At 39.1% G+C, this 27663-nt stretch overlaps 1 protein-coding gene across 3 annotated transcripts in view; it reads right to left on the bottom strand.

Moving 5' to 3' along the window:
• Window positions 1-2241: 2241 nt before the first annotated feature.
• LOC126252812 (pentatricopeptide repeat-containing protein 1, mitochondrial) overlaps window positions 2242-27663 on the bottom strand; it is a 73926-nt gene continuing 48504 nt past the window's right edge. Inside the window, exons 6-11 of one of the 3 annotated variants that reach the window (XM_049953752.1) lie at window positions 21616-21914; window positions 21411-21534; window positions 13367-13471; window positions 3461-3591; window positions 3153-3327; window positions 2242-2741 (exon numbers count right to left, since the gene is read on the bottom strand). In XM_049953752.1, the coding sequence (XP_049809709.1) occupies window positions 2598-2741; window positions 3153-3327; window positions 3461-3591; window positions 13367-13471; window positions 21411-21534; window positions 21616-21914 (978 nt within the window). In that variant the 3' untranslated portion in view covers window positions 2242-2597. Of the gene's footprint in view, window positions 2742-3152; window positions 3392-3460; window positions 3592-13366; window positions 13472-21410; window positions 21535-21615; window positions 21915-27663 lie in introns of those variants that run through there. The other 2 variants (XM_049953753.1, XM_049953754.1) reach the window with 2 other exon arrangements.

Here is a 27663-nt window from a genome sequence, read left to right as displayed (position 1 = left end):
TTCTTTTTAGATATATTTTTTCCACGTGGAATGTTTCCCTCTGTTATATATATATATATATATATATATATATATATATATATATATATATATATATTTTTTTTTTTTTTTTTTTTTTTTTTTTTTTTTTTTTTTTTTTGGTCAGGCCACTGCAAAAGATAATGACTGGACTGCTGCTCCCCTGGCAGCGTGGTGCTGTATGGCAAGATTGTGAGAAATGTTTGCCGCCAGCTTGCATGGATGATACAAGGATTTTAACTTGTTTGTGTGCATTTTACCTACTGCAATGTGTATTTTATTGACTGGATTTTTATCAAGGCATGTGTACGTAGGTTATCAAGGCATGTGTACATAGGCAGTGATTTTTACGCTTTGACTTCATGTAATGTAACAGGGCAATTTTATAGCAAGTTCCAGACGATCAGCCTGCCACACATCACAGCATGTATACCTTGCAGTCTCATTCTGTTTTTTATCCTGTTACTATATAGCACTTTCAGTGTGAATAACTAGCACAGTATTTGTTTCAAACTGTACCAGAACCAAAACATAAAGCTATTTAATTGGTATATTAAATACAGGGTGTCCACAATGAGACTCCAACATTTTAATATCCTATATCTTTCTCATTTCAGATGGTGGACCTGTAAATCCTGAAGGGGCAGACAGAGCAACTCAACAAGTTTGTGGTGTGCAGATTTGATAGGCCAAGTGGCCGTAGTGGAGCTGCAATCAATTGTTTTAGCAAAATGGAGGATATGAAGGAGTGTGCACAAGTGGTCTGCTGGTATGCAGAGACAAATCGGCAACCCAAGTGCAAAGTAACTTTCATCAAGTTTACAACAAGACTATAAAAAAGCAGTGTGATCAGTTTTTGGCTACTGGGAGTGTTGCGAAAGGGCACGGTGGTGGTTGCCTGGGATCAGTGAACATAATGTGGAACAAGTGCGGCGGTCATTCGAACAAAGTCCACAGAAGTCAGTGCGACAGGCAGCACGAGAACTTCGTATGAAATGTTCAACAGTGCACAAAGTGGTTCATCAGCGATTACGTTTGTACTCATATAAAGTGCAGGTTGCACAAGAAATCAAGCCTGATGATCGACCAAAGCGAGAAGAATTTGCATGTGTCATGTTAGATCGCATTGCCGCGGACGAGACATTTTTATCACACATGATGTTTACTGACGAGGCAACCTTTCACATGTCAGGGGCTGTCAATTGCCACAATGTGCGCATCTGGGGGTCCGAAAATCCACATGCACCTAGGGAACACATGCGCGACAGTCTGAAAGTTAATGTGTGGTGTGGTTTGATGATAAATCGCATTGTTGGGCCGTTTTTCTTTCAGGAGCCAACTGTGGATGGAGCCATCTACCTGGACATGTTGGAACAATTTGCCGTGCCACAGATAACAGACCTGCAGCCAAATGTGATGTTTCATCAGGACGGTGCACCACCCTGTTGGAGCCTTGATGTCCGAAAAATTTTTAACGACACATTCCCGCAACGAAGGATTGGCCGTGGAGGTCCAATTCCTTGGCCGCCACGTTCACCGGACATAGCCCCCCTCGATTTTTTCTTGTGGGGTTATGTGGAAGACCGGGTATACGCTACACCAGTAAAGGACGTGCAAGACTTGAAACAGCGCATGAGAATTGTCATCAACTCTGTCACAGAACAGATGCTCCGCAACACATGGCACGAAATCGATTATAGACTTGATATTCTTCGCGCTACCCGTGGCGCCCATGTTTAAGTGTACTGAACCGTCCACCTGTGTACGAAAACTTGATGAGCTGCTGTATGATTTCCCTGTATTTGTTTGTCAATAAATTGTGTTTCCTCTCAGATTTCACGAGTTCACATGTTGGAGTCCCATTGTGAACACCCTGTATATCAAGGAGCAACATCATGGACATTGCTTAGCACAATAGAAAACTTTAGCCTGTAGCACTCCTGTCTCCCCCGCAACACTGGCCAATAGCAGTAGTGGCCTACTTTTAAGTTTCTACCAATTAAACACTCTTTGCTGAAGAGAAATTCAGCAAGGTTTTTGAATAATTTACACATATCTTCCCTTTTGATACAATAATGTGAACTTACACACATTTCAAATGAAGCTTTGTTGTCATATTGAAATGCCGTAACCAGTAACTCTGATACGCCTCATTGCTCTTCCTTTATCCCGTCTCCTGATCTGCTTGGGGGCAAGGGGGACATTCATTTCTGAGCACTGGCATTTGCTTTTAAGAGTTCTTTTTATTGCTGAATCCCAGAAAAAGCCATGGATTGTCACCAAAGACTGTTACAAATGTCTAACTAGATGTCATCACATGAAGTTAGCAAGGATTACAGTATTGTCGATAAAGGCTCATGGTTGTGCCTTTGTCTCCTATCAAATTTCTGCTCTTTTGTCTGTGATACTCTGATGGTTTTAAAAATAGTGGTTAACATTAGAGTACATATTCAGATGGTTAATTATTCCAACAGGACAGCTGGACAGCAATACTTCTATGATTATACTGAACTTATTTTACATGAAAATACAATTAACATTGATGATAGGTAATAGAATTATCATGTGGATGTTCTGTGTTACACAGTGTTATTCCTGTACTGCCTCCAAGGATGCTGTTCTGCTTCAGGTACTACATTTTTCTTCCAAGTATTGTAATACTTCATGAAATTTTTTAAGTTGTTTTCGAACTCAGCTCTATTTTCAACAAGTGCCAATTTTGTCTGCAAAAGACCACCATACATCAATATTTGTGATTTCCTACAACACAAAGTTTATTATTTATTGGTCCTTTACTGTAAACATTTTTGTTACTGTTAGTTAACAAAAGAAGGCAGTATTTTACTGAAATGAGTCACTATTTTATTTGAACAAAACCACATGGGAATACAATCAGATCAGGATATGAAGCATGTAGTTCTGGAAAGTAAAAAATTTAGACGATGGACTGATGTTGCATCAGGTCCAAGCAACCGAAACAACATCCTATAAATGTAATCAATATAATGAAATTTACTCCCCACCTAACCTGAAGTAACAAATGGACAAATGATTTTCATTTTATTAAATTACTGGCGAACACTGGCAAAGCACTTCAGATAAAGCAATAATTAAAAATGTAACTTTTCACATACCTTGTTTTTCAATAATTTTACACATCTGATGTTAAACAGCTCCAGTTTTTCAAGGAATTTGAGGTTTGGACTGATGTCTTTCTTTTTCATTATCTCCAACACAGTATTTATGTAATTGAAGTTGAGTCTAACACATGCATTGTGTAACATGGCGCCCATTATCTCAGCATTCATCCTTAAAAAGTTTCCAAAGTACTTACACTGAAGTTGTCCATATAACTGCAGAAGTATTAAGTACTCTAAAACAGGAATAATAGACATTCTATTTGTAGAACTATTTCGAACACTAAGTTCAATGAAATGGCTACCTGTATCCTGCTGACTCCATGTCCTCCATAAGTACCTTCGCATCCACTTCATTTTCACATCCAATTGCTAAAACCCCAAACGTCATAACATTTGGAATTAATTTTTCCTGTTGGATAAATGTAAGGACTTCCTGAAACATCAAACAGTTACATATGAACTAGTAGGAAAGGATGGTCTATGCTATTTGTTTTATGATTGCACTTCTGTGATAGATCTTATAAGGTTACTTTTCTCACAGCTCATCAAAATATTGGTATGTGCAAACAAGCTTAACAGGCAATAGCATTGGTGAGTTGTGAGAATAAGTAGAAGTACATCTCTGGGCACAGCAATGAATGTATTTTGTCCCATTTTTAGTGCCACAGGCAGTATGGGTTGGTTGGCAGTTGTTGGCAAGTGGCTGTAGTGAGTGACTGTATGGGTTGGTCATTACAATTTGACTTCAAGATGATTCACATGTCAATCATAAGACAATGGGCACATAAAATGGCTCAAGGTTTAATTAAATTGCTAATCGCATAGCTCAGTTAAGAACAGTAGCATATAGCGTTCAGTGAAGTTTGGTTATAATGGAATAAATTTACAACAAAAATATGGAAAAAAGAAATAAAACTTGCTAGTTTTTTAAATAAATTTTTAAACACACACACACACACACACACACACACACACACACACTTGTCGCTTATGACCTTACATAGTGCTGGCTGGATGCACACTTTTCCTTTTCGGTGAGAGTCTCCTTTACTCCTAAAGTAGCCACATTCTACCAGAACTTCCCTACTACAATTACGGTAGAAATAAATTGTAATTATCAATCAGAAATCTCATGTAAGACAACTAAGTAAGTTATAATCCGTAGAAGGAGACCATGGCACCTCGGGATGCAGGTCGCATCTCCCTAGACAATAGGTGAGGTCTATGAGATCCAATCTAGAGCTTATTGTTCTCCGTGCTTCAGTGATCATGTACCATAGATGAGCCAGAGGGAAAAACAAAGACCCAAAAGAAAACAAAGCTTTGCACATATCAGAAAACATTGCTCAAGATTGTGCAGGGATCCTTTTAGAGATGAACATTCTTCACATGTGTGGTTTTTGTTTAGTGTGAAGAATGAGGGTGTTACACAACAGCAACAAAAGCTGCTAACAAATAATTTAACAGTGGAACATCCAGGATGGAACAGTGACAATATTATGAAAAGCATAGTCGTTACTCACCATATAGTGGAGCTGCTGAGTTGCACATACACACCACAAAAAGACTATCAAACAAAGCTTTTGGCCAAACAGGCTTTCATCAGAATTAGACAACATACACATACGCACTTACACAAACACAACTCACACACGACACCACTGTGGTCATGTATGTGTGCGAGTTGCATTTGCGTGAGTGTGTGTATGTATGTTATCTAATTCTAACAGATAATTCTGTTGATATGTGTAAAATGCCACACTCAAGTGCAATCATTTTATAATTTAAAAAGTTACACTAATTAGGTTCACAGTATGGGGCTTAATACCAAAACTATCACTACAGAGTCAACAGTATTTTGTTTAAACATATGCCATCCTACATTTCTTCTTGATTTGCTCTCCCTGCTTTCATACTGCTGATGATGAAACCAACGTCACAGTCACTGATAAAACACGAGAAGAAGCTGTTACAGGAGATGGTGCAAACAAGACATATAACATTCACTCAACAAGTTGCCACATGGATACCCCCTCCCCTCCCCCTTCTTATAGCATGGTGAGAAAGATTTGCCAAATGCTACCATGGAGAGTTTTGGGTTTATCACAGCTTGATAAAGATGTTAAAGCTATCTTGGAAGTGGCAGAACATTCCACAGCAATTACACATTTTATTGTGGGTGATCGATTCACAGTTACCAGTGTGCCCAGAACCGTCGATTACAAGAGATTTGTACAATGAGCTGTGATGCAACAGAAAGTGACCGATGACTCTAGAACAAATGAAAGAAATCATACCTTTTCTTGTTAAAAAAAAAAAAGTGCTGTCAGAAACCAATAGAGCTCCTTCAACTCAAATTTTTGTGGTATGGGAAAGTAACCTACAAATTCTGCAGGGCTCTAGTTTAATCAAAGAGGTTGAGTATGAAACCACATGGCCCATGCTTTACATGGCAGAAGGTGTTGGGAGATACAATCTGTAATTCTGGAAATAGCAGAGATGTCCATATTTCTTTCTCATTTCAGCTGTTTATTGCTCTTTAAGTAGACCAATGTGGGAATTACCTGACATGCTGATACTTACACCTTGAGACGCCGACGATGTGTGTTATCTGATGTAAATAAAGAGATAATTACTGTGTTGTGGGACTTGTAATAACTTTCTGCCTGAATGAGATTTCACACTGCCATTTTTGTCTCCGCCTGATTTTCTCTTGTGCTGGTGCAGTGTTAATCAGTGCTGGTTGTCTCAAAAGACTGCTGGGCCATTTTCTTCTTCTTCCATTTTCTTGGGCCTCCTTCATTACTAACTTTCTCTACTATTTGTTTACATTGAAAATGTTCATTTAACAATATGGGATTTGTGGGGATGCTTGAATGCAAACACTTTAGTTTGTTCTTCTCAACCAAGTCTCATGATCGCTCGCCATCATCAGTGGGCTTTATTTTGTTCTTTAACAAAGCTTTCCGCATTATGGTTTAAAGGAAATTAAATGCAATTCCTTCAATTTTAAGTAATACAGTGCTCATTTATTCTTTAACTATTTAATTTATCCTCATAACTGTTATATTTTCATAGAAATTAAATGTAATTGATTTACTCAATATTGTTGTTATACTTTGCTTATCTTGCGTTATTTGTATCCTCGCCTGTACCACTGCACTGGCTATGCAACTAGGATCGGAGTATCACATATTTTGTGTACAGCTGGCTGTATGTACGAGGCTTGACTGAGAAGTAAAGCTACCACCTTCATAACTCTTCAACAACTGGCAGCACTGATATGCGGCAGGTACTGGCTTGTTCCGTAGACTCTTCTCTACAGCTCAAGTTGGCGGGAAGCCTTAGCATTGAATGGTTGTGTTGTTATGGTGTAAAGTATGGAACCCTGCACAGACAGTTGGTCAATCGGTCAATGTGATTTAAGCAAGGTGCAGTCATTGAATTCTTGACAGCAGAAGGTGTCACCCCAAAGGAGATTCATCAGAGAATGAAACCAGTTTATGGTGATTGTGTTGATGTGAGTACTGTGTGTCATTGGGCGAGTAAGTTTAAAGATGTTGAGGTGGGAACATCTGACCTGCATGACAAACAATGAGTTGGATGTCCTGTGACAGCAACCACCAAGTTTCACAAGCAAAATGTTGACAGACTGATTTTAGGATGATTGTCGTATCACTCATAGAGAAATTGCAAGCACAATTGCCATTTTACAAGAACGTGTGGGTCACATTATTGCTTTCCTTGGCTATCAGAAGATCTGTGCACAATGGGTACCCCGGATGCTGACTCCTGAAATGAAAGCTGACAGACTTCAAATTTGCCAGGAACTCCTTTCGCGTTACGAGAATGAAGGTGATGCCTTTCTCCATACAATTGTGACAGGAGATGAAACGTGGGTACACCATTACAACCCGGAGATGAAACATTAGTCTATGGAAAAATTATGGCCACAGTGTCCTGGGATGCAGATGGTGTTATCCATGTTAATTTCCTTGATCGTAGAACACCAATAAATTTAGAGTGTTACATCACAATGCTGTGAACTCTGAAACAACGGATAACAAGGGTCCGAAAGGAAAAGGGAAATGTTCTCCTGCAGCATGACAATGCCAAACCACATACTTCACATGCCACCAAAGCAGAACTTCAGAGACTGAATCTCACCACTGTATGGCACCCTCCATACAGTCCAGACTTAGCACTGCCTGACTTCCATCTGTTCTCAATAATGAAAGACGATCTCTGGGGACATCATAATGCTTCTGATGAAGACATTGAGGGAACTGTGAGACTGTGGTTGTGGGAACAGTGTGTTGACTTCTTTCGTGACCTCTTCAGAAAACTTGTTCATCATTGGCAGAAATATATCCAATTGGCTGGTGATTATATGGAAAAGTGAATATTCGTAATTAAAGACCACATTCTAAGGATTATTTCTGCATTGGATTTATTAAAATATTCCCACCAAAACCCAATTAACGAAGGTGGAGGCATTACTTTTCATTCAACCCTCGTACTTTTCCCTAAAATTTGGAAATTAGCAAAAAATGTCCCTCTCTTTATTATTTTTATTGCCTTGTTCTGATGTTTGTTCCAGTTTGTAGCCACTTCTTAAACTTGATGCTCTTTTCATTCACCACCAAAGGACGAACACATTGTCAGACAACAATAAAGTATTTTTGTTCAACAATACTGTTGTAATTTCATCCTGAACTTTCTGTTGTTTGAGTATTTCAAGTCCAGCTTTAACACAGCTGTACTCTACAGTAGTGCCAATATTTAGATTGCAACACCAGTATTTTCCATTACAGTGTTATTAAACTTTTTCTTTTTCCTTGATATAGATAAGTTCATTATATGGAGTGAACCATCCTTAAGTGCAAGTGGTGAAACCATCGAGCCTGGGGGGAAAAAAAGGAAAGAATGTAGTTGAAAGGCAATATAGTGATAACTATTGACCTTACTTTTTTTTTTTTTTTTTTTTTTGGTATGGTGACGAAACACGCCCAATACCCGAGTGTGTTGTATGTGGTGGAAAACTCAGTAATGCTGTTATGGTTCTCAGAAAAACTGAAGTGTCATTTGTCAACAAAACATTCCTCCCCGTTAAGTGAAGATGTGAATTGTTTTCATTGGTTGCTGGATCAAAATAAATAAATAAATAAATAATATAAGTGAAGTTCATGACTATATTGATACATTTTTCGCAAAAAATACAGGAAGCTAGTAGCTATAAGGTAGCCGAACTTATCACAAAGGCCAAAAAAAACATCCACAACAGCAGAAATGTTTTTAATGCCCATGATGTAAAAAATGGTAAAAACAGACCTTGATTCAGAAGCTGCTACTGGAATTTAAAAATTCATCTCTCTACTGACGCAATCAGCCATCTGGTTAGTGGCATGTCCAGTGACGACAACGACATTTTGAAGGAGAAAATAATCACTTCAGAGCAAGTCCACTGATACTGGTGGTTAGCACAATTTCTTTCCCACATTAGGTATTTTGATGGGGTTGTAACCTTAAGTGACTTATTTTTTTGCGCAGAACTACTTGAACTAGCAACTCTTGAAAAAAATATTTTGTGTGACTAATGAATATTTGGTCTATAAAGAATTAATGTGGGAGGATTGTGTTAGTGTTTGTACAGAATGAGCTGCATCTATGACAGGCCAAGTGAACGGATTCATGGGTAAAGTCTGCAAAATAAATCCTAACTTATAAACTGACCTTGTCTCATACACTGCAAAGCCATTGTTGCAAGGTTTTGCATTTTTCTCTGAAAATTCTGATAGAGGAAGTAGTAATTGAATTTCATCAAATCAGGGCCCTTTAAACATGCCGCTTTATAACATTTTGTGTCAAGAAATGGGGTCACAGCACACTACACTCCTGCTACATACAGAAGTACAATGATTATGTCGTGGTAAAGTTTTAACACGAAAATTTGAACTTGGAGATTAGGTACTTGCACTTTTACTACTGAGTGACATAAGTATGTGGATTTATTTGCAGATGATGAATGGGTATCTAAGTTGGCATATCTTTCTGATGTTCTTACACACTTGAATGAATAAAACAGAAAAATGCAAAACAGAAACAAAAATATTCTGATTAGTATGGATAATATTCAAGTATTTGTTAAATTTGTGGATACAGACAACTGAAAATGGATTGTGTGAGTTGTTCCCAACTGTATGGCTCTTACAGATGATGAAAGGTGATGACGGACTTAATTAAAAAACATTCAGTATTTTTGCAGCAGAATTTCAAAGAGTACTTTGGAGAGAGTGTTGAAGATTTAGAATGAGATTGTGATTTATTTGTTGATTTCAAATATCTCCCAAATAATTTAGGTTTAGGCTTGCAAGGGGAACTAGCAGATCTGAAAGCAGACAGGATATTGAAATCAAAATTTTTCAAAGTGGCTTTGGATACATCTTGGTTATCAATAAGCTGTGAATACCCAGCTATCTCTGGTATGACAATTAATGTGCTATTACCATTTTGAACTACATATTTTAGTGAACTGGGCTTCTCAACATTAATTAAAATTAAAATGTCAAAGATAATGAGACTCAAATCCACCAATGAAGAAATGAGGCTTGCTTTGTCAACAAATCAACCATCTGCAAGCAGCTTAGCTAAATGTACAAGTAGTGTTATTTACTTTAAAATTCGTATCAGAAATTTCTATTTTCTACGTGAATGAAAGTTAAAGATTTGTTAATAAATGAATGAGTATATTCCTGTTTTATAGTAATAATAATAATAATAATAATAATGTAATAATTCATAATTATATTAAGATTCACATGATTTTGAGGGGACAGACATTTTGGTGTGCCGTGTTGAGCCTAGGCCCATCTGGATATACCGTGAGTAATCGAGGGTTCTGAGACACTGCTTTAAGATGTGAACATTTTGTAACACCACATTTCAAATGTTACCAGTTTCCGTCTACTGATCCAAGCTTTTGTATTTTTGGCACAAAATAATGAAAATATTTATAACACTGATAAGAAATTCTCTATCCTCCCCGGCCCTCCCACAGTTGTATTCCGCCACCAAACTGTGGTCAAGAGACAGCTGGACTATCCAGTTGCTTGAACATGTGGGAACTCGCTTTGCAACATATCCCACATTCCCATAGTCCTCCTGGCCTCAACCTTCACAATTCCTGTCCTCCACCCACCTATCCCCTTCCCTACTTCCACTCATGCATTCTATCCTGTCAACAATCCTATGTACACCTTTCCTCTTCTTGCAGCCCTACTTTGTCTCCGCCACATCCCTGCAAGCTCCCACAGGCAGCATTAGCATCTTTCCCTACCCCTACTCTGCTACTCTTCCCCCTCCCCACCTCATGTCCTCCTTGACCCACACCACCACCCTAACCATAATGCTGCTCATGTCAGATGCAGTTGGAGTTGGGCCTACAGACACTAGTCTGGAGACAGTGGCCATTTGTGTGTGCATTGTTCTTGTGTGAACGAGTGTGAGTTTTCTATTTTGGAAGGAGGACCTTGTCCGAAAGCTTAAAACATCTCTAGCCTTCTGTTCCATTGTGCCTGTCTTGTGACTCAGTGCCCTAGCAATCTATCCCTTCCATATTGTTGACAATTAAAAAAGAAATTCTTGAAGTAATGCCAGGTTTGAGTTGTATAAGCCATCTGAATTATGATTCAGGGGCACTTGGAGATGGTGTTTCAATGCCAGTAATTAATGCTAGAAGACAGGTTAAACATACAGTACTTGCAAAATGATTTACTGAATGTCTAGGTAACTGGAACTTGTTCTACTTGACATAAAAGGTGACAGGCAAGACATGAAAAACTTCTCTTTTATAATGTATAAGATTTTTGCCAAAAATTATGACGAACTGCCTATGGAAAATATGATTGCAATTTGGCACAGGAACTAGCTGGTCTCAGAAGTGGATATTACTATACAGACAACTCTCAAGCTGTAACAGAACTATGGAATGGATCAGTGAGTGTGAATTACCACTTTGGCTAGGATCCATAAATACTGAGAAACTTCTGGACTAAAGTTTCAACAAAGTGTGCAGTTACAGTCCCGGGACAGTAAGAAACAGACTGAACTTATGTAAACGTAGCTAACAATATATACATCACAACTGGATCCTTTCGCACAGGACACGATTCAGCATCACAAATTCAATTATTGTCATCACAGACATCAGTCTACAGTAGATCAGCTTCACGAAAGACTGCATGAGGCCAAACTTTTTGAAGGAAGCAAATCATTGCTGCAACTGGTTCTGAAGAGGAATAAATAAAATGCTCTGATCTTAAGTGGCAGCGTAGCATAGTGGTTAAGATACAGTCTGGGCATGCAAAAGATCTTGAGTTGAAATCTTATCACATGATATATTTTTTTTTATTTTTAATCCTTTGTCACATTTTTGATTCCTGTATTCTTTTTTTTATTTGATCTTATTTTTTCATCCTTTCAGTCTTTTTTCAGAGACACCTACTGAGAAACACAATAGAGGCAATGAACATGCAAAGGCAGGAAAATGAAAAGACGCTTAAATGTATCAAAAAATTAGGAGTAAAGAACTAAATCAGTCGGGGAAGCTGACAGGATTGTTGGTATGCCACTTAGGCTTTGACACAAGTCAAAAGAAAAAACATAAAAAGTACCAGTTGTTAGAGCAGTGGAATCTTAGCTTAAATAAGAATCTAATGAAGTCATATCACAGAAAAAGGAAGCTGGAAAGGGGGGGAGGGTTGCAAGAGGAACCAAGGAAGTTATCTGCTGGATTCCAAGAGATAGCAGAAGATCGCAACGATGATTTAATGTAAGATGGGTACAGATGCTTACAACTGAAGACTGTAATGGTGTGGAAATGTCTAGAGGAGACCTTTATTCAGGAACAGACACTGGACAGCAGCAACAGCTGCTGATGATGATTGTGATGACGTAATGCTGCTAAAATGGAGCTGCTTTTGAATGACAAAAAGCCATTATCTCCTATGTAGACATAAGCGTTCAAAAGTTGGGTAGTAATGTATATAAACTGAAATTTATCACCACTGAAGTGTTGTACTTTTCTGGGTTAGAATGCAGTGTGGCAAGTGACATAGTCATTACCATGAGCCTATTAATCATTAAATTAAAGAGGTGGTGTGGAGGACATCAAAATCCAACACACAACTGCTCTGTTTTAGATCTCCTGCAAGTCATTTCCTACTGCCAAGTAAAAAACTAATAAATTTTACCAAGAAACGACCCACAAAGATAAAATAGAATTGTAATTATGAAAAGAGGCAATACTAACATAGTTCACTGACGATTCAAATGAGGGAGATGCAATACAATGCAGCAACAATAAGAAATGGCTCCAAAACAATCTGAACTCTCATTCTGGAGTAAATCAGCTCAAATTTCTGTCCGCCCATCCATATATAAGTTTCTTGTGCTTTCCATAAATTGCTTAAGGTAACAGGACAGTTTCTTTGAAAGGACAGATGTGTGATTTCTTCCCCATATTTCCCCAATACAAGAAGGTGCACCATCTCTAATGACCCTGTTGTTGATGGGATTTTAAACTATAATCTTCCTTTCGTCCTTAATTTACATACTGTAACATTGAATCCAGCTGGAAACACTTAATTGCTGCTGTGTTTACCAATCTTAATGGTAGGCTATAAAACAAACATACAAATCTATACATGATAAATAAGCAGGTTGTTCTGTGTGTGTAAGGCTGATTAGATATTTTATAATGAGACAATGAGAGGAAAGGTAGATCAAATTGTAGCATGCAACCACTATTGGCATGGAAGATTGGCAGAGAAATGAGTTTATTTTAATGGTTTATGATGAAGAACATCCAAACTGGAATTAGTGGAACTACAGCAGTTAACTATGACGCCGGAAGTTTTCCTTGAATCAAGTTGCTTGTGATAATGCTGACACAGTGACATGTGAAAACCTGTACAACCTCAGCACTGGAGTGAGACTCACTACCTGGCCATGATCAAGTGGGCAGATATTAAGTATATTGCTCATCCTGCATTTCACAGTCATTTTGACAGCCAATATAAGATCTGACAACATCCCATTTTCAAACTGCGCCATTCACCAGTCAACAGCAGTGCTCTCTCTCTCCAGCACAGATGCCATCTCTAATACAATTGCTCATGAGGGTAGCATCGAGCTATGGGGAAACTTACTTTTCCAGCTTTGTAGTCAGCTCTCACATTTCTTCTTCTTATTAACATATTGTAGAAATCAATGTCCGGTTTAATATCACTTTTTTTCATGGTAGACATCAGCTCCTGCAAAGAAACTTTGATAAATAACAATGCCAATAGTTGCTATAGTCGAGACAGCTTAAGAAGATCCTTAACAGCTAGCAGCACTATTGTCAGCTTTCAACTGTGAAGCACAAATGGCTGCAGGTGTAAATAATAGCCATATATACAGCTGTGAGAACAATGAGGAACTGCCATAGGCACAACAAAATCACATTATGCTATTGGAAGCGTGTGAAGCTGCTGTGTCCAGCCCACTGCACTTGTCAGGGATCACCTTACATCAACTCAACTATAGTAACCAATGTGTTAACCCTTTACATCAACTTTATTTTCTTTTCTTGATTTAGTCATCTGTCTTTGACCACCATAAAGCTACTGAAATTGTCATAGTTTGGACAAAGTAAATAATACACAGCTAAGGTAATCAATGCAACCTAGATAACAACAAAACACTATAGGAAAGGTAACAATAAAAACATAAATTAACAGATAATAAGAATGGTTAAGTGCAGATATGATGCCAGCGGATTTTACCTGACATGTACATGTTGATAACCATCACAATGAGTTCTGGGAAATGAAGACAGCCAGTGAGGAGCGAAATAGAGGTAGGCATTAAGATTTTAGTTTTTCATTTATTTCCCACTGTAAACAAAGCTGCAATTTGATCATGCTTTCAGCAAAAAAAAAATGCAATGGATACTAGAAGTGCTGTTTGGTATGAATATAACTGCTGTTCGTTTCAGTCTTATTAGTTCCTAACTATAACCTCGAAAATCATCATATATTCTTAGTAAATGACGAGGCATTTTTATCAAGCAAGCTGTGCAGTAGAGTTCCAGCCAAACCACAGTCTCTGACATCGTAACATAATAATAAGAAATTGCAATCTACTTGTACCTACACAATTAGGTTGTGAGCTAATGACATTTTTGTAAATTACAATTGTTGTTGTTGTGGTCTTCAGTCCAAAGACTGGTTTGATGCAACTCTCCATGCTACTCTATCCTATGCGAGCCTCTTCATCTCTGAATAACTACTGCAACCTACATCCTTCTGAATTTGCTTACTGTATTCATCTCTTGGCCCCCATCTACGATCCCCCCCCCCCTCCTCCCCCCACACTTCCCACCAAAAGTAAACTGGTGATCCCTTAATGTCTCAGAATGTATCCTATCAACTAATCCCTTCTTTTGGTCAAGTTGTGCCACAAATTCCTCTTCTTCTCAATTCTATTCAGTACCTCCTCATCTAATCTTCAACATTCTTCTGTAGCACCACAAATCGAAAGCTTCTAGTCTATTTTTGTTTAAATTGCTTATCATCCATGTTTCAATTCCATACATGGTGACACTCCATACAAATACCTTCCGAAAAGACTTCTTACATTAAATCTACATTCAGTTTTAACAAACTTCTCTTCTTCAGAAATGCTTTTCTTGTCATTGCCAGTCTACATTTTACATCCTCTCTACTAGGACCATCATTTGTTATTTTGCTGCTGCAACACCAAAGTCCATCTACTACTTCAAGTGTCTTGTTTCTTCTTCTGATTCCCTAGCATCCCCTTATTTAATTTGGCTACATTCCATTATCATGATTTTGCTGTTGTTGATGTTCATCTTATATTCTGCTTTCAAGACACTGTCCATCCTGTTCAACTGCTCTTCCAAGTCATTTGCTGTCTCTGACAGAATTACAATCATCGACAAACCTTAATGTTTTTATTTCTTTTCCCTGAACTTTAATTCTTTTTCCATTTTTTTGTTTCTTTTACTGCTTTTTCAATGTACAGATTGAACAACATTGGGGATAGGCAGCAACCCTGTCTCAACCACTACTTCTCTTTCATGTCCCTTGACTTGTATAACTGCCATCTGGTTTCTGTACAAGTTGTAAATAGCCTTTCACAACCTTTATTTTATCCTTGCTACCTTCAGAAGTTCAAAGAGAGTATTCCAGTCAACATTGTCAAAAGATTTCTCTAAGTCTACAAATGCTATAAATGTAGGTTTGTCTTTCCTTAACCTATTTTCTAAGATAAGTCGTACAATTAGTATTGCCTCACATATTCCTACATTTCTATGGAATCCAAACTGATCTTCCCCGAAGTCTGCTTCTACCAGTTCTCCCTTCTTCTGTAAAGGATTCATATTAATATTTTGCAGTCATGACTAATTAAACTGATTGTTTGGTAATTTTCACACCTGTCAGCAACTGCTTTCTTTGGAACAGGAATTATTAAATTCTTCAAGGGTAGTTCACCTGTCTCATACATCTTGGACACCAGATGGAAGAGTTTTGTCATGGCTTGCCCTCTCAAGGCTATCATCTACCCCCGGGGCTGTTGGTGTGTGCACCTGTCCCTGGGTCTTTAAAGTGGAGGCTATGGTTCATGGACAGATCAATGAAACCTTCAAGACCTTTGTGCGAAGAAAAACAGAAACAATAGTGCTTGCTGGCAATACATCCTTCTTCTGAATCCTGAGAAGAAAATGTTTTGTTCTTTTGCGTTTCACCAAATGTAGCTCTGAGGCCATGAAAGTATTGAGACACATGCTGACCCACATAAATATCAGCTTCAAAACATCACCATTTGACAGGCAACTAGCAGAAAACCAACTGTGTCCGTGTATACAGAGAAGAGAGATATGTGAACCTTCTTTTCAACAACATCACCGAATATCACAGAAAAATCCTTTCTACTAATGAGGAACATTTCAGAAGAACTTTTTTGGCATATTCTTTTTGCATCCGCACATCATTATATGACTTCACCTTGCAATTACACTGACTCAATATGAGTTATCATCAATCAAAAAATTCTTAAAGTAGGCCCACAATTAAACACCACACTGACATATGCATGAATAACTTGTCAACCTTACAATCCATATTAACCAATTTTGTGTACATTATCTGGAAACCTTCCATGTTGACAGACATTAAACACAACTCTATTAAGCTACAATATTTTGCTTAGAAAAAAAGAAATTAATTCAGATACTGCAGACTATCACATCAGAATGAGCCACAGAATATACACTCCTGGAAATGGAAAAAAGAACATATTGACACCGGTGTGTCAGACCCACCATACTTGCTCTGGACACTGCGAGAGGGCTGTACAAGCAATGATCACACGCACGGCACAGCGGACACACCAGGAACTGCGGTGTTGGCCGTCGAATGGCGCTAGCTGCGCAGCATTTGTGCACCGCCGCCGTCAGTGTCAGCCAGTTTGCCGTGGCATACGGAGCTCCATCGCAGTCTTTAACACTGGTAGCATGCCGCGACAGCGTGGACGTGAACCGTATGTGCAGTTGACGGACTTTGAGCGAGGGCGTATAGTGGGCATGCGGGAGGCCGGGTGGACGTACCGCCGAATTGCTCAACACGTGGGGCGTGAGGTCTCCACAGTACATCGATGTTGTCGCCAGTGGTCGGCGGAAGGTGCATGTGCCCGTCGACCTGGGACCGGACCGCAGCGACGCACGGATGCACGCCAAGACCGTAGGATCCTACGCAGTGCCGTAGGGGACCGCACCGCCACTTCCCAGCAAATTAGGGACACTGTTGCTCCTGGGGTATCGGCGAGGACCATTCGCAACCGTCTCCATGAAGCTGGGCTACGGTCCCGCACACCGTTAGGCCGTCTTCCGCTCACGCCCCAACATCGTGCAGCCCGCCTCCAGTGGTGTCGCAACAGGCGTGAATGGAGGGACGAATGGAGACGTGTCGTCTTCAGCGATGAGAGTCGCTTCTGCCTTGGTGCCAATGATGGTCGTATGCGTGTTTGGCGCCGTGCAGGTGAGCGCCACAATCAGGACTGCATACGACCGAGGCACACAGGCCCAACACCCGGCATCATGGTGTGGGGAGTGATCTCCTACACTGGCCGTACACCACTGGTGATCGTCGAGAGGACACTGAATAGTGCACGGTACATCCAAACCGTCATCGAACCCATCGTTCTACCATTCCTAGACCGGCAAGGGAACTTGCTGTTCCAACAGGACAATGCACGTCCGCATGTATCCCGTGCCACCCAATGTGCTCTAGAAGGTGTAAGTCAACTACCCTGGCCAGCAAGATCTCCGGATCTGTCCCCCATTGAGCATGTTTGGGACTGGATGAAGCGTCGTCTCACGGGGTCTGCACGTCCAGCACGAACGCTGGTCCAACTGAGGCGCCAGGTGGAAATGGCATGGCAAGCCGTTCCACAGGACTACATCCAGCATCTCTACGATCGTCTCTATGGGAGAATAGCAGCCTGCATTACTGCGAAAGGTGGATATACACTGTACTAGTGCCGACATTGTGCATGCTCTGTTGCCTGTGTCTATGTGCCTGTGGTTCTGTCAGTGTGATCATGTGATGTATCTGACGCCAGGAATGTCTCAATAAAGTTTCCCCTTCCTGGGACAATGAGTTCACGGTGTTCTTATTTCAATTTCCAGGAGTGTATAAACATCTAAAATATGTGCTAACTGCAAATAATATAAATCCTAAATTCCTATGAGACAAACGAAATTATTAGCTAACTTTATTTACAAAATGTAGAAAGGTAAAAAAAAAATCTATGGCATCACAACAAAAATTAAATATAACTTAGCTTCATACACGAATCAAAAGAAATGAAGAACAATATTTTCATTTGCTAACTGCATATGACTCACAATTGGCCGTCTCATCACCGCAATCTTACCAACATCTAAGCGTGATGCAGAAACCCCCAACACCATAACTGCACTTTAACCATAGGAGTCAAAAAATCATGATTTCCTCAGTTGTACAAAATATATATTCTTATTGCCAATTTAGTATGACATTCCTGAAAATCATTAATGAGACAGTGTTTGCTTGTAAATGTAGAGCACTTAAATGTTTAGTTTCCAACTATACATATCTGTTTTGAGTTTTGCTTATTTCTGATAGTGGGATGGTCATAATTTGTATCTGATGTGTAGATTTTCATGAGCAGGCTGCCTAGAAAAAGAAAGAAAGAGAGAGAGAGAGAGAGAGAGAGAGAGAGAGAGAGAGGCATTAACAGATAGAACCCAAAGTATGATACAACTCAAATTCCCTTTTGCGACAGAAGATTCAAGACAGTTCTGCTATGAAATCTAATGAACAACTTCTAAAATTGACATGAGGCATACTATGAAGGCCATTAAAAAAAAAACTCCGATAGGCTATAAATAAAAGTTCACAGAAAACAATTAGTTTCTTACCAAAAGTTTTGTACACTTATGGTTACTTTTCAACCTAATCACCGAAATCACTGAGACATTTATCATACCTGTGGATAAGCTTTGTAATACCCTCTTCAAAAAATGTTGCCAATGAATTCAAATGAGCACTGACGTTGTTTTGTAGATCTTCGCTGGTTCAAGTGCTGCCCTCCTGCCTTCAGCTCAGGGAAAATGTGAAAGTCACTGGGTGCCAGGTCAGGACTGTATGGTGGGTGATCAAAAATGTCACATTGAAATTGTTCAAGGAGATGTTCGGTTGTGCCAGCATTGTGTGGATGAGCATTGTCATGGATCAACACAATTCCTGAAGGCAGCATTCCTCTTCGTTTGTTTTGAATGGCTCTCCACACACGTCGTAAAGCAGGAATGACAGTGGTTCCGGGCTGCATAAACTCTATAAGCAACACACCTTTTTGGCCCCAAAACACGGTAGCCATAACCTTTCTGTTGTTGAATGTTTGTTTGAAGTTTTTTGGTTTGGTTGGTGAATTTGCATGCATCCATTGTTGTGACTGTCATTTCGTTTCCGGTGTGTCGTATTGGATCCAAGTTTCATATCCAGTAGCAATTGATTTCAAAAAGATCTCTCCTGCATCATGATAATCGTCGAGGAAATTCAAAGCTGATGCCACTTGGTGACTTTTGTGGGCACAAAGTTTTATGTAGCTAGCCTAAATGTTTAATAATGATAGAGTGTATGACAGATCTTGAAACTTCCAGAATTTCCATACACAAAGCAGTTATGGTGAACCTACGATTTTTTCTAACCATTCTGTCAACATGTTCAACAAGGTCGGCTGTAACGACAGCCTTGCGTCCTTGGCCCCCTTCATCACACACGTCATTTCGCCCATTCATGCACAATACCATCAGTCACGAAGTTATCACCGCACACTCAGCTATTTCTCCGATGAATTTCTGCTCCACTATTCCCTTCTGCTTGCAGAAGCTGAATTACACTTCGTAATTCACTCTTGGCAGGAGCAACAATGACGGCAGCCATGTTTATGTGGCTGCAGTGCAATGCAGACTGATGCCTTGAGGTCAGCAGTGGCGAAGTGTGTAGTGTGAGAGTTGCGCAGTAGCCTACAGTGCATATCCACTTTCTGCCACTCGCATAGCTCCTATACTGAGCGATCGGAGGTTGAAAAAAAAAAAAAAAAAAAAAAAAAAGAGGCCCTCGTAAGTATAAAAAGGAGGCAAATACAAATGGTGTATATTGTAGTAACACCCTTTCTGAAAGTGGAGAGGAAGCAAATGACTTAACTGTAGAATGAAGGCTTTCACGACCGGGTGACATGGCTGTTGATATACTTTTCGGGATGTGAGGTCGTGGTCCAAGAACTTTTCTGCTCCTTACGTTTCGTCCAGAACTGCGCTGAACTTCCTCAGAGGCGCTGCTCCGCTGACTCAGCGGAGCAGCGCCTCTGAGGAAGTCCAGCGCAGTTCTGGACGAAACGTAAGGAGCAGAAAAGTTCTTGGACCAAGACCTCACATCCCGAAAAGTATATCAACAGCCAAATGACTTAACTGCAGGGCCACCACACTCTTTACAGCCTTTACACAGGTAGCGTATAATATAGACTCATGGAAAGTCTACTTCATGAAAACATTACGTTTTAATAATGCCGGCCGCGGTGGCCGTGTGGTTCTAGCGCTGCAGTCCGGAACCGCGGGGCTGCTACGGTCGCAGGTTCGAATCCTGCCTCGGGCATGGATGTGTGTGATGTCCTTAGGTTAGTTAGGTTTAAGTAGTTCTAAGTTCTAGGGGACTGATGACCTAAGATGTTAAGTCCCATAGTGCTCAGAGCCATTTGAACCATTTTTTTTTAAAATAATGTAATTCCAGTGGACCTATATGAGAAGTCGTGTCATGTTAATTTTCTGTTAACTTGTATTTTATTGTGTATATATCTGGCAAACTGCTACTTTAATTTCAGAACATGTGTGAACAGATGAAGATGTCATCTGATCTTTATGTTGAGTTATCTGAGTTAACTGTACGAAAAGATCACTGATCATAAATGCCAAAATCAACTGACTGTGTTCAACAAATACACTTTTGTCTAATAATTACAGCCAACAAAGAAAAAATGATGTCACATAAAAAATTAAAGTGTAAAAGTGTTAGTGGCAATCTCTTTGGAGGGCTTGAAGCTTAATCCCATTATGAAAAACATTTGTTCACATTATCAATTGGAACTTTTTTCTGCAGCACATACCTGATTTCTATCAGTCATTTGGCTTCAAGTAAGATAGCCAGTCTTTTTTTCCCCACACCTCTTTGTTTCTACTACCTTCTTCTGGTGAACCCTGCATTCCTTTTTCCATCCTCCAATAGCTAGCTTCCCTTGTTCACATTTCCCTTTATCTTTGACTTGTTAACTGCACCCTCTGCTACTGCTAATGCTTTGGATTTTGTAATTTTATCCATTTCTTGCATCTCTTTAGTAATTTACCTCTCTTACTATGCCTTCAATGAGCAGAAATATTCAGTTACTTTCCAGTCATCCTAAAATTAAATTTTCTCCAACTAATTCCTCTCCCATTTTCTTCACCACAAAAATATTGACTATAAATGGTAGTGAATGAGTAAGCTACTGAACAGCTGTCAGTCTGCTGCCACCTGTCAGGTAAAAGTTTCCTGTATCCTTATTTTGCTGCAAACAATTCAGTCAGAAGGCCAGTTCCAGATTTTTACTTACATGTTCTGCTGTAAGCGTCTGTGGAGTACAGTCTAACAATAATGTGAATGTCTTTATATTGGGTGTCACATTCATATATTCCATGTGGTCAAGAACACCTATGCATCCTCCCAAGAGAAGCAGTCTGTAAAACAAAAATGCTCTTTCATCTATAATGTTGATAAACAATTTAGTGCAGATATTGTAGTATAAGGAAAAAACTCACCTGTCTTCAGGTTTTGCGATTTCATTGAGGGAAATAACTTTTCCTAAATGAGGTTTTGCTGCCAAAAGATTTGGATTAACTTGTTTGGAACATATGTCCCCACTAAATTCTATGTTTCCTTTCCCTTCACTGGAAACAGCTATGGGGGCATGAACAACATGACTATGCTCAATGTTTTCCATCGTCCTTTCACCTCTTGTACCAGAAACTTCAGGCAGCCTTACTGTGCTTATGGAGCCATTTTCATCTGTCAATGGAATACCAATCATTTTTACTTCTCCTGACTTTTGGATCAATTTCTGAAACAAAGACACAAAATATCTTTGCAAAAGAATACAAACAACCAGTCTATGTTAGACAATGTTTTTTTAAAGAAATAATTAAATATGTACAACTGTAAAATATTCTTGAAAGGGGTCAATTATTTGGCAACGGAATACAATACACCATATTTCATGTGTTCCCTGTAGGACTACAGGGTAAAATTTGCCATCTGCATGACAAAGATTACTTTCTCCTTGAAACCAAAATATGTGACCCTGTCCCTCTTCATTCATGGCCAACTATCCTATTCAGTCTCTGTGAAGTTTCATTTTATACAAAACGTCCCATCTGTAAGCTATACAAGTTAACTTATTTTTCCAAAAGCTACTAATGATGTGACATTTTGCATCTGCCAGTGTTTGCGGGCATCCAGTATGTGCTCTGAATAAGAAAATCTTTTCAACTACAGTTTCATGTTGCAGATTAGACATACTTAAGAACACTCATATGTTATTTGCTAATTATCTACAACACAATGATATAGAAATGCTGACCCCGTGCATACCTTCAAGAGGTGAGATTCCCAAATCTACCAACAGAAATGTTTACACAGAAGACAACACTCCTGGCTTTCTAAAAAAAAGTTCCCTCTTCTCAGAGGAAGAGAAGGGGTGTAACACCTTGTTGGTGATAATGTCAGAGATAGAGAACAGTCTCAAAAGGGTGGGGAAGGAAATCATTAATTTGCATTAATAACTTTACAAAAATCACAATCTGGGTGTCCTATTTTCTTTTTTTACTATGCTTGCTATCAATCAGTGGTTTTATTTTTACAATGATCAGTTTCAGCTAGGATCTACACCCATCTTTAAATCTATAAATAAGAAAATAAAACTAAATCAAACAATGGAAAATCCAGGATGGAATGTAACAATATTATGAGAAGGAAAGTTGTGGGCCACATCAAACCAGTCAGAAGACTGATGATGAAAAAAAGTATGAGGAGGTGTTGCCATGAAGACATTAACAAAACCATGTTGTAGGCACATGAGGCAGCTGCACCCAGTGTACTGAAACTGTTTCATAATTTCAAGATATTTTCATGAATGTCTGCAAATGAAATTGTTCAGTATGACACTACAAACACAGTTCATTTTTTGTTTTCATTTCTAATAGCAAATTGACAAAATAAATATCTGGGCATGTCGGGTTTGTGAGCTAGTACAAAACAAATGACGCATTGTTCATAAGTATTACGTACCCCATGAATTTTCCAGCACTGCAGATGAAAACAGCTGTAGAAAAATTTAAATTGCTATGATGGGAACCATCTATAAGTAAGGCTGAGTTTAATCACTTGGCCAAATGGTCTTAAAGATGGCCAAAGCGAAAGTTAATAGTCGTAGACAGATGTAACTGTTCTGAGATTCCAAGCATGCCCAGTTGTAACATGGACAGTCCAAAGTATTTGCAATAAATGTCCCCCAAACGTCATTAAATGCACCAACAGAATTATATCATGGTACCACACATAGCGAGAGTCATCATTAATACTTCAGTCACTCATGGACTTGAATAGGTTTGCTTGCAGATAGAAATGAGACTGTGGCAGCAGCCACTTGGGCCTTAATTGAGTAGTTGGCTGGCTTACATTACCTGTGAGCTGGAGATATTGAGTTGTTCCCCACTCATAATGACTCCACCATCACATCTGGTAACATTACAAGACCGTTACTGCTGTTTTCCACATATTCCTTTCCTCTCCAATTCTGCACATAACCTCCTCATTCCTTACCTTATCAGGTCACCTAATTTTCAACATTCATCTACAGCACCACATCTCAAATGCTCTAATTCTCTTCTGTTCTGGTTTTCCCACAGTCCATATTTCACTACCATACAATGCTGTGCTCTTAATGTACATTCTCAGAAATTTCTTCCTCAAATTAAGGCCTATGTTTTATACTAGTGGACTTCTCTTGGCTAGGAATGCTCTTTTTGCTTTTGATGTCCTCCTTGCTCCAACATCATGGGTTATATTGGTGCCTAGGTAGCATCTACTTCATGACCATCAATCCTGATGTTAAGTTTCTTGCTGTTCTCATTTCTGCTACTTTCATACTTTTGTCTTCCTTCCATTTACTCTCAATCCTTATTCTCTATTGATTAGACTGTTCATTCCATTCAGCAGATCATGTAATTCTTCTTCACTTTCACTCAGGATAGCAATTTCATCAGTGACTCATATCATTGATAGCCTTTCATATTGAATTTTAATCCCACTCCTGAACCTTTCTTTTATTTCCATTATTGCTTCTCCGATGTACAGATTGATTAGTAGGGGTGAAAGACTACATCCCTATCTTACAACCTTTTTAATCCGAGCACTTCGTTCTTGGTCGTCCACTCTTATTATTTCCTCTTGGCTCCTGTACATATTATATATTTCATGTCTCTCCTACAGCTTACCCCTATTTTTCTTAGAATTTTGAATATCTTGCACCATTTTGCATTGTCAAATGCTTTTCCCAAGTTGACAAATCCTATGAACGTATGTTGATTTTCCATTAGTCTTGTTTTCATTATCAACTGAAATGTCAGAATTACCTCTCTGGTGCCTTTACCTTACCTAAAGCCAAACTGGTCATCATTTAACACATCCTCAATTTTCTTTTCTATTCTTCTGTATATTATGCTTGTCAGCAACTTGAATGCATAAGCTGTTAAACTGATTGTGTGATAGTCCTCTCATTTGTCAGCTCTTGCAGTCTTTGGATTTGTGTGGCTGATATTTTTCCAAACATCAGATGGAATGTCGCTGACTCATACATTCTATACACCAACATCAATAGTCGTTTTGTTGCCACTACCCCCAATGATTTTAGAAATTCTGATGGAATGTTATATATCCCTTCTACCTTATTTGATCTTAAGTCCTCCAAAGCTCTTTTAAATTCTGATTCTAATACTGGATCTTCCATCTCTTCTAAAGTGATTCCTGTTTCTTGTTCTATCATATCAGTCAAATCTTCCCCTCTCATGGAGCCCTTCACTGTAACCTTCTCAATTTAACTGTGGAATTCCCATTGCACTATTAATGTTGCCAACCTTGCTTTTAATTTCACCAAAGGTTGTTTTGATTTTCCTATAATCACAGTCAGTCCTTGCAACAATCATTTCTCTTTCGATTTCTTCACATTTTTCATGCAGCCATTTCGTCTTAGTTTCCCTGCACTTCCTATTTGTTTCATTCCTCAGCAAATTGTACTTCTGTATTCCTGAATTTCCTTGAATATTTTTGTATTTCCTCCTTTCATTGATCAACTGAAGTATTTCTTCTGTTACCCATGGTTTCTTTGCACTTACCTTCTTTGTACCTATGTTTCTCTTTCCAACTTCTGTTATCGCCTTTTTTAGAGATTTCCATTCCCCTTCAACTGTACTGCCTACTGAGCTATTCGTTATTGCTGTACCTTGGACAACTTCAAGTGTATCTCGTCATTCCTTAGTACTTTCGTATCCCACTTCTTTGCGTATTGCCTACTCTTCATCACTACTATATTGTGATTTGAGTCTATATCTTGCCTTGCAATCCAGTATCTGATTTCAGAATCTCTGTCCATGATGTAATATAATTGAAATCTTTCCATATTACCTGGTCTTGTCTAAGTATGCCTCCTCCTCTTGTGATTCTTGAACAGAGTATTCTCTATTACTAGCTGAAATTTATTACTGAACTCAATTAGACTTTCTTCTCTCTTATTCCTTGTCTCAAGCCCATATTCTCCCATAACTGTTTCTTCTAATCCTTCCCTTGTAACTGCATTCCAGTCCCCCATGACTATTTGATTTTCATCTCCCTTTACGTATTGTATTACCCTTTCTCTATCTCTTAATCTTCAGCTTTCGACTTCGGCATATATACCTGATTTATCATTGTTGGTGTTGGTTTGCTGTCAATTCTGGTAAGAATAAACCTATCCTATCACTGAACTGTTCATAGTAACACACTCTCGACCCTATCTTCCTATTCATAATCAATCCTACTCCCATTATATCATTTCTTGCTGCTGTTGATATTACCCTATATTCATCTGACCAGAAATCCTTGTCTTCTTTCTATTTCACTTCACTGATCCCTCCTATATCTAGATTCAGACAGCTTCCCTGCCACATTTTAGCTTCTGACATTCCATGCCCCGACTCACAGAATGTTATCCTTTTGTTGGTTTTTCAGTTTTTTTCTCATGGCCACCTCCCGCTTGGCAGTCCCCAGTCCCCTCCCAGAGATCCGAATAGGGGACTAATCCGGAATCTTTTGTTAATGGAAAAATCATCATGGCACCTTTTCAATTACAGGCCACATGTCCTGTGGATACAAGTTATGTGTCTCTAATGCAGGTTTCCATTACCTTCTGCATGCTCATGCCATTGATCATTGCTGATTCTTCCACCTTTAGGGGCAGTTTCTCACCCAGAGGACAAGATAGTGCTCTGAACATATGTCCGCTCCTCTGCCCTCTTTGACAAGGCCGTTGAGGGTGACTCCTTATGCCGGAAGTACTCGACCACCAATGCTGATTATTAATCAAAATTTAAGTGGTGGCACATTTTGAACCAGGGACCAAGGATATTTTGATTACTGATCAAAGACACTAACCCAAGACCTCTATAGAGGGTTACTTTTTTCACCTGCAGCCATTCACACTTCACAGTTGCAAGCTGTCAAAAGCATGACCAGGCATCAAGAATTTCCTTAAGCTGACACGACTGTAGGAGTGTCTTAGTCATAAAGACTAAATATATTAATACTGCATGCATGATGAGGCATATTTTCACACATCTCAGTGTTTATGATGTCGTGTCTCTTGAAGTGTATGTTGTGCAATGATAGGTTTGTGCAGTTACATTTAGTGGCATATGTGGATATTGGTCAGCATATTGTGTTGTGAATAGTGTTTGTAGCAAAGGAGAAATAAATTTCAACATCATGCACAATGCAGCAGTTTTTTTGATGTCACATCTCCTGAGGAACTGCAAGGAAGGAACAACTACATGCACACATTTTATAGGTGCATTTAAAATGACATATGTGGATGCTGTCTGTGAAATTTATTGTGAATACATAATGAATTTAAACATCATGCATGATGCAGCAGTTTCTTACGGATCTCACAGTTTGTAACGTCACATCTCCTGAACTCACACAGGCAGGTGGTTCTTACCCCCACAGCAACTGTTGTCTGACAGTATGGGATATGTGTACCGAGTTCGGTTGAAATCAGTCTAGTGGTTTACGAGGAAATGTGGAGCCTACATACATACACATGTACATGCAACCCTTTTTATAATACAGATTTCAGTGTAATCAACATGTGGTACTGCAATAAATTACTTTTATCATCTACAATGAGTTGCAAAGATGGGTGTGCTAACAAATTGAAAGTTTAGAGGGGTGGCAGGATGTGAGTATATGCTGAAGAGTAAGTCTCCATCTGCAGCGTCAAGGAAAACTAGTGTTGGAGGGGATGACCCAAATAGCCTATGTAGTACAGTCAACACTTTCGTCATCTTAGCCATGCTGTACAGCATGCTTATCACCTGGGAACTGGATGTGTTGATCTGCCATTTTGGTAGAAGCTGTCCTCACACAGTTATATACTGCTACATTCATACTCTGCAAACTATAGCATGGTGCAGATCAAAATTAAACAGACAAGCCTTTCACTGGAATGATGACAGATGGAAGTATATGCACCAAGATATGACCACACAAGGTTCATT

Source organism: Schistocerca nitens, chromosome 4 (assembly GCF_023898315.1).
Source record: "Schistocerca nitens isolate TAMUIC-IGC-003100 chromosome 4, iqSchNite1.1, whole genome shotgun sequence".
NCBI classification, from domain to species: Eukaryota; Metazoa; Arthropoda; class Insecta; order Orthoptera; family Acrididae; genus Schistocerca; species Schistocerca nitens.
This window is presented reverse-complemented; position numbering and strand designations above follow the sequence as displayed.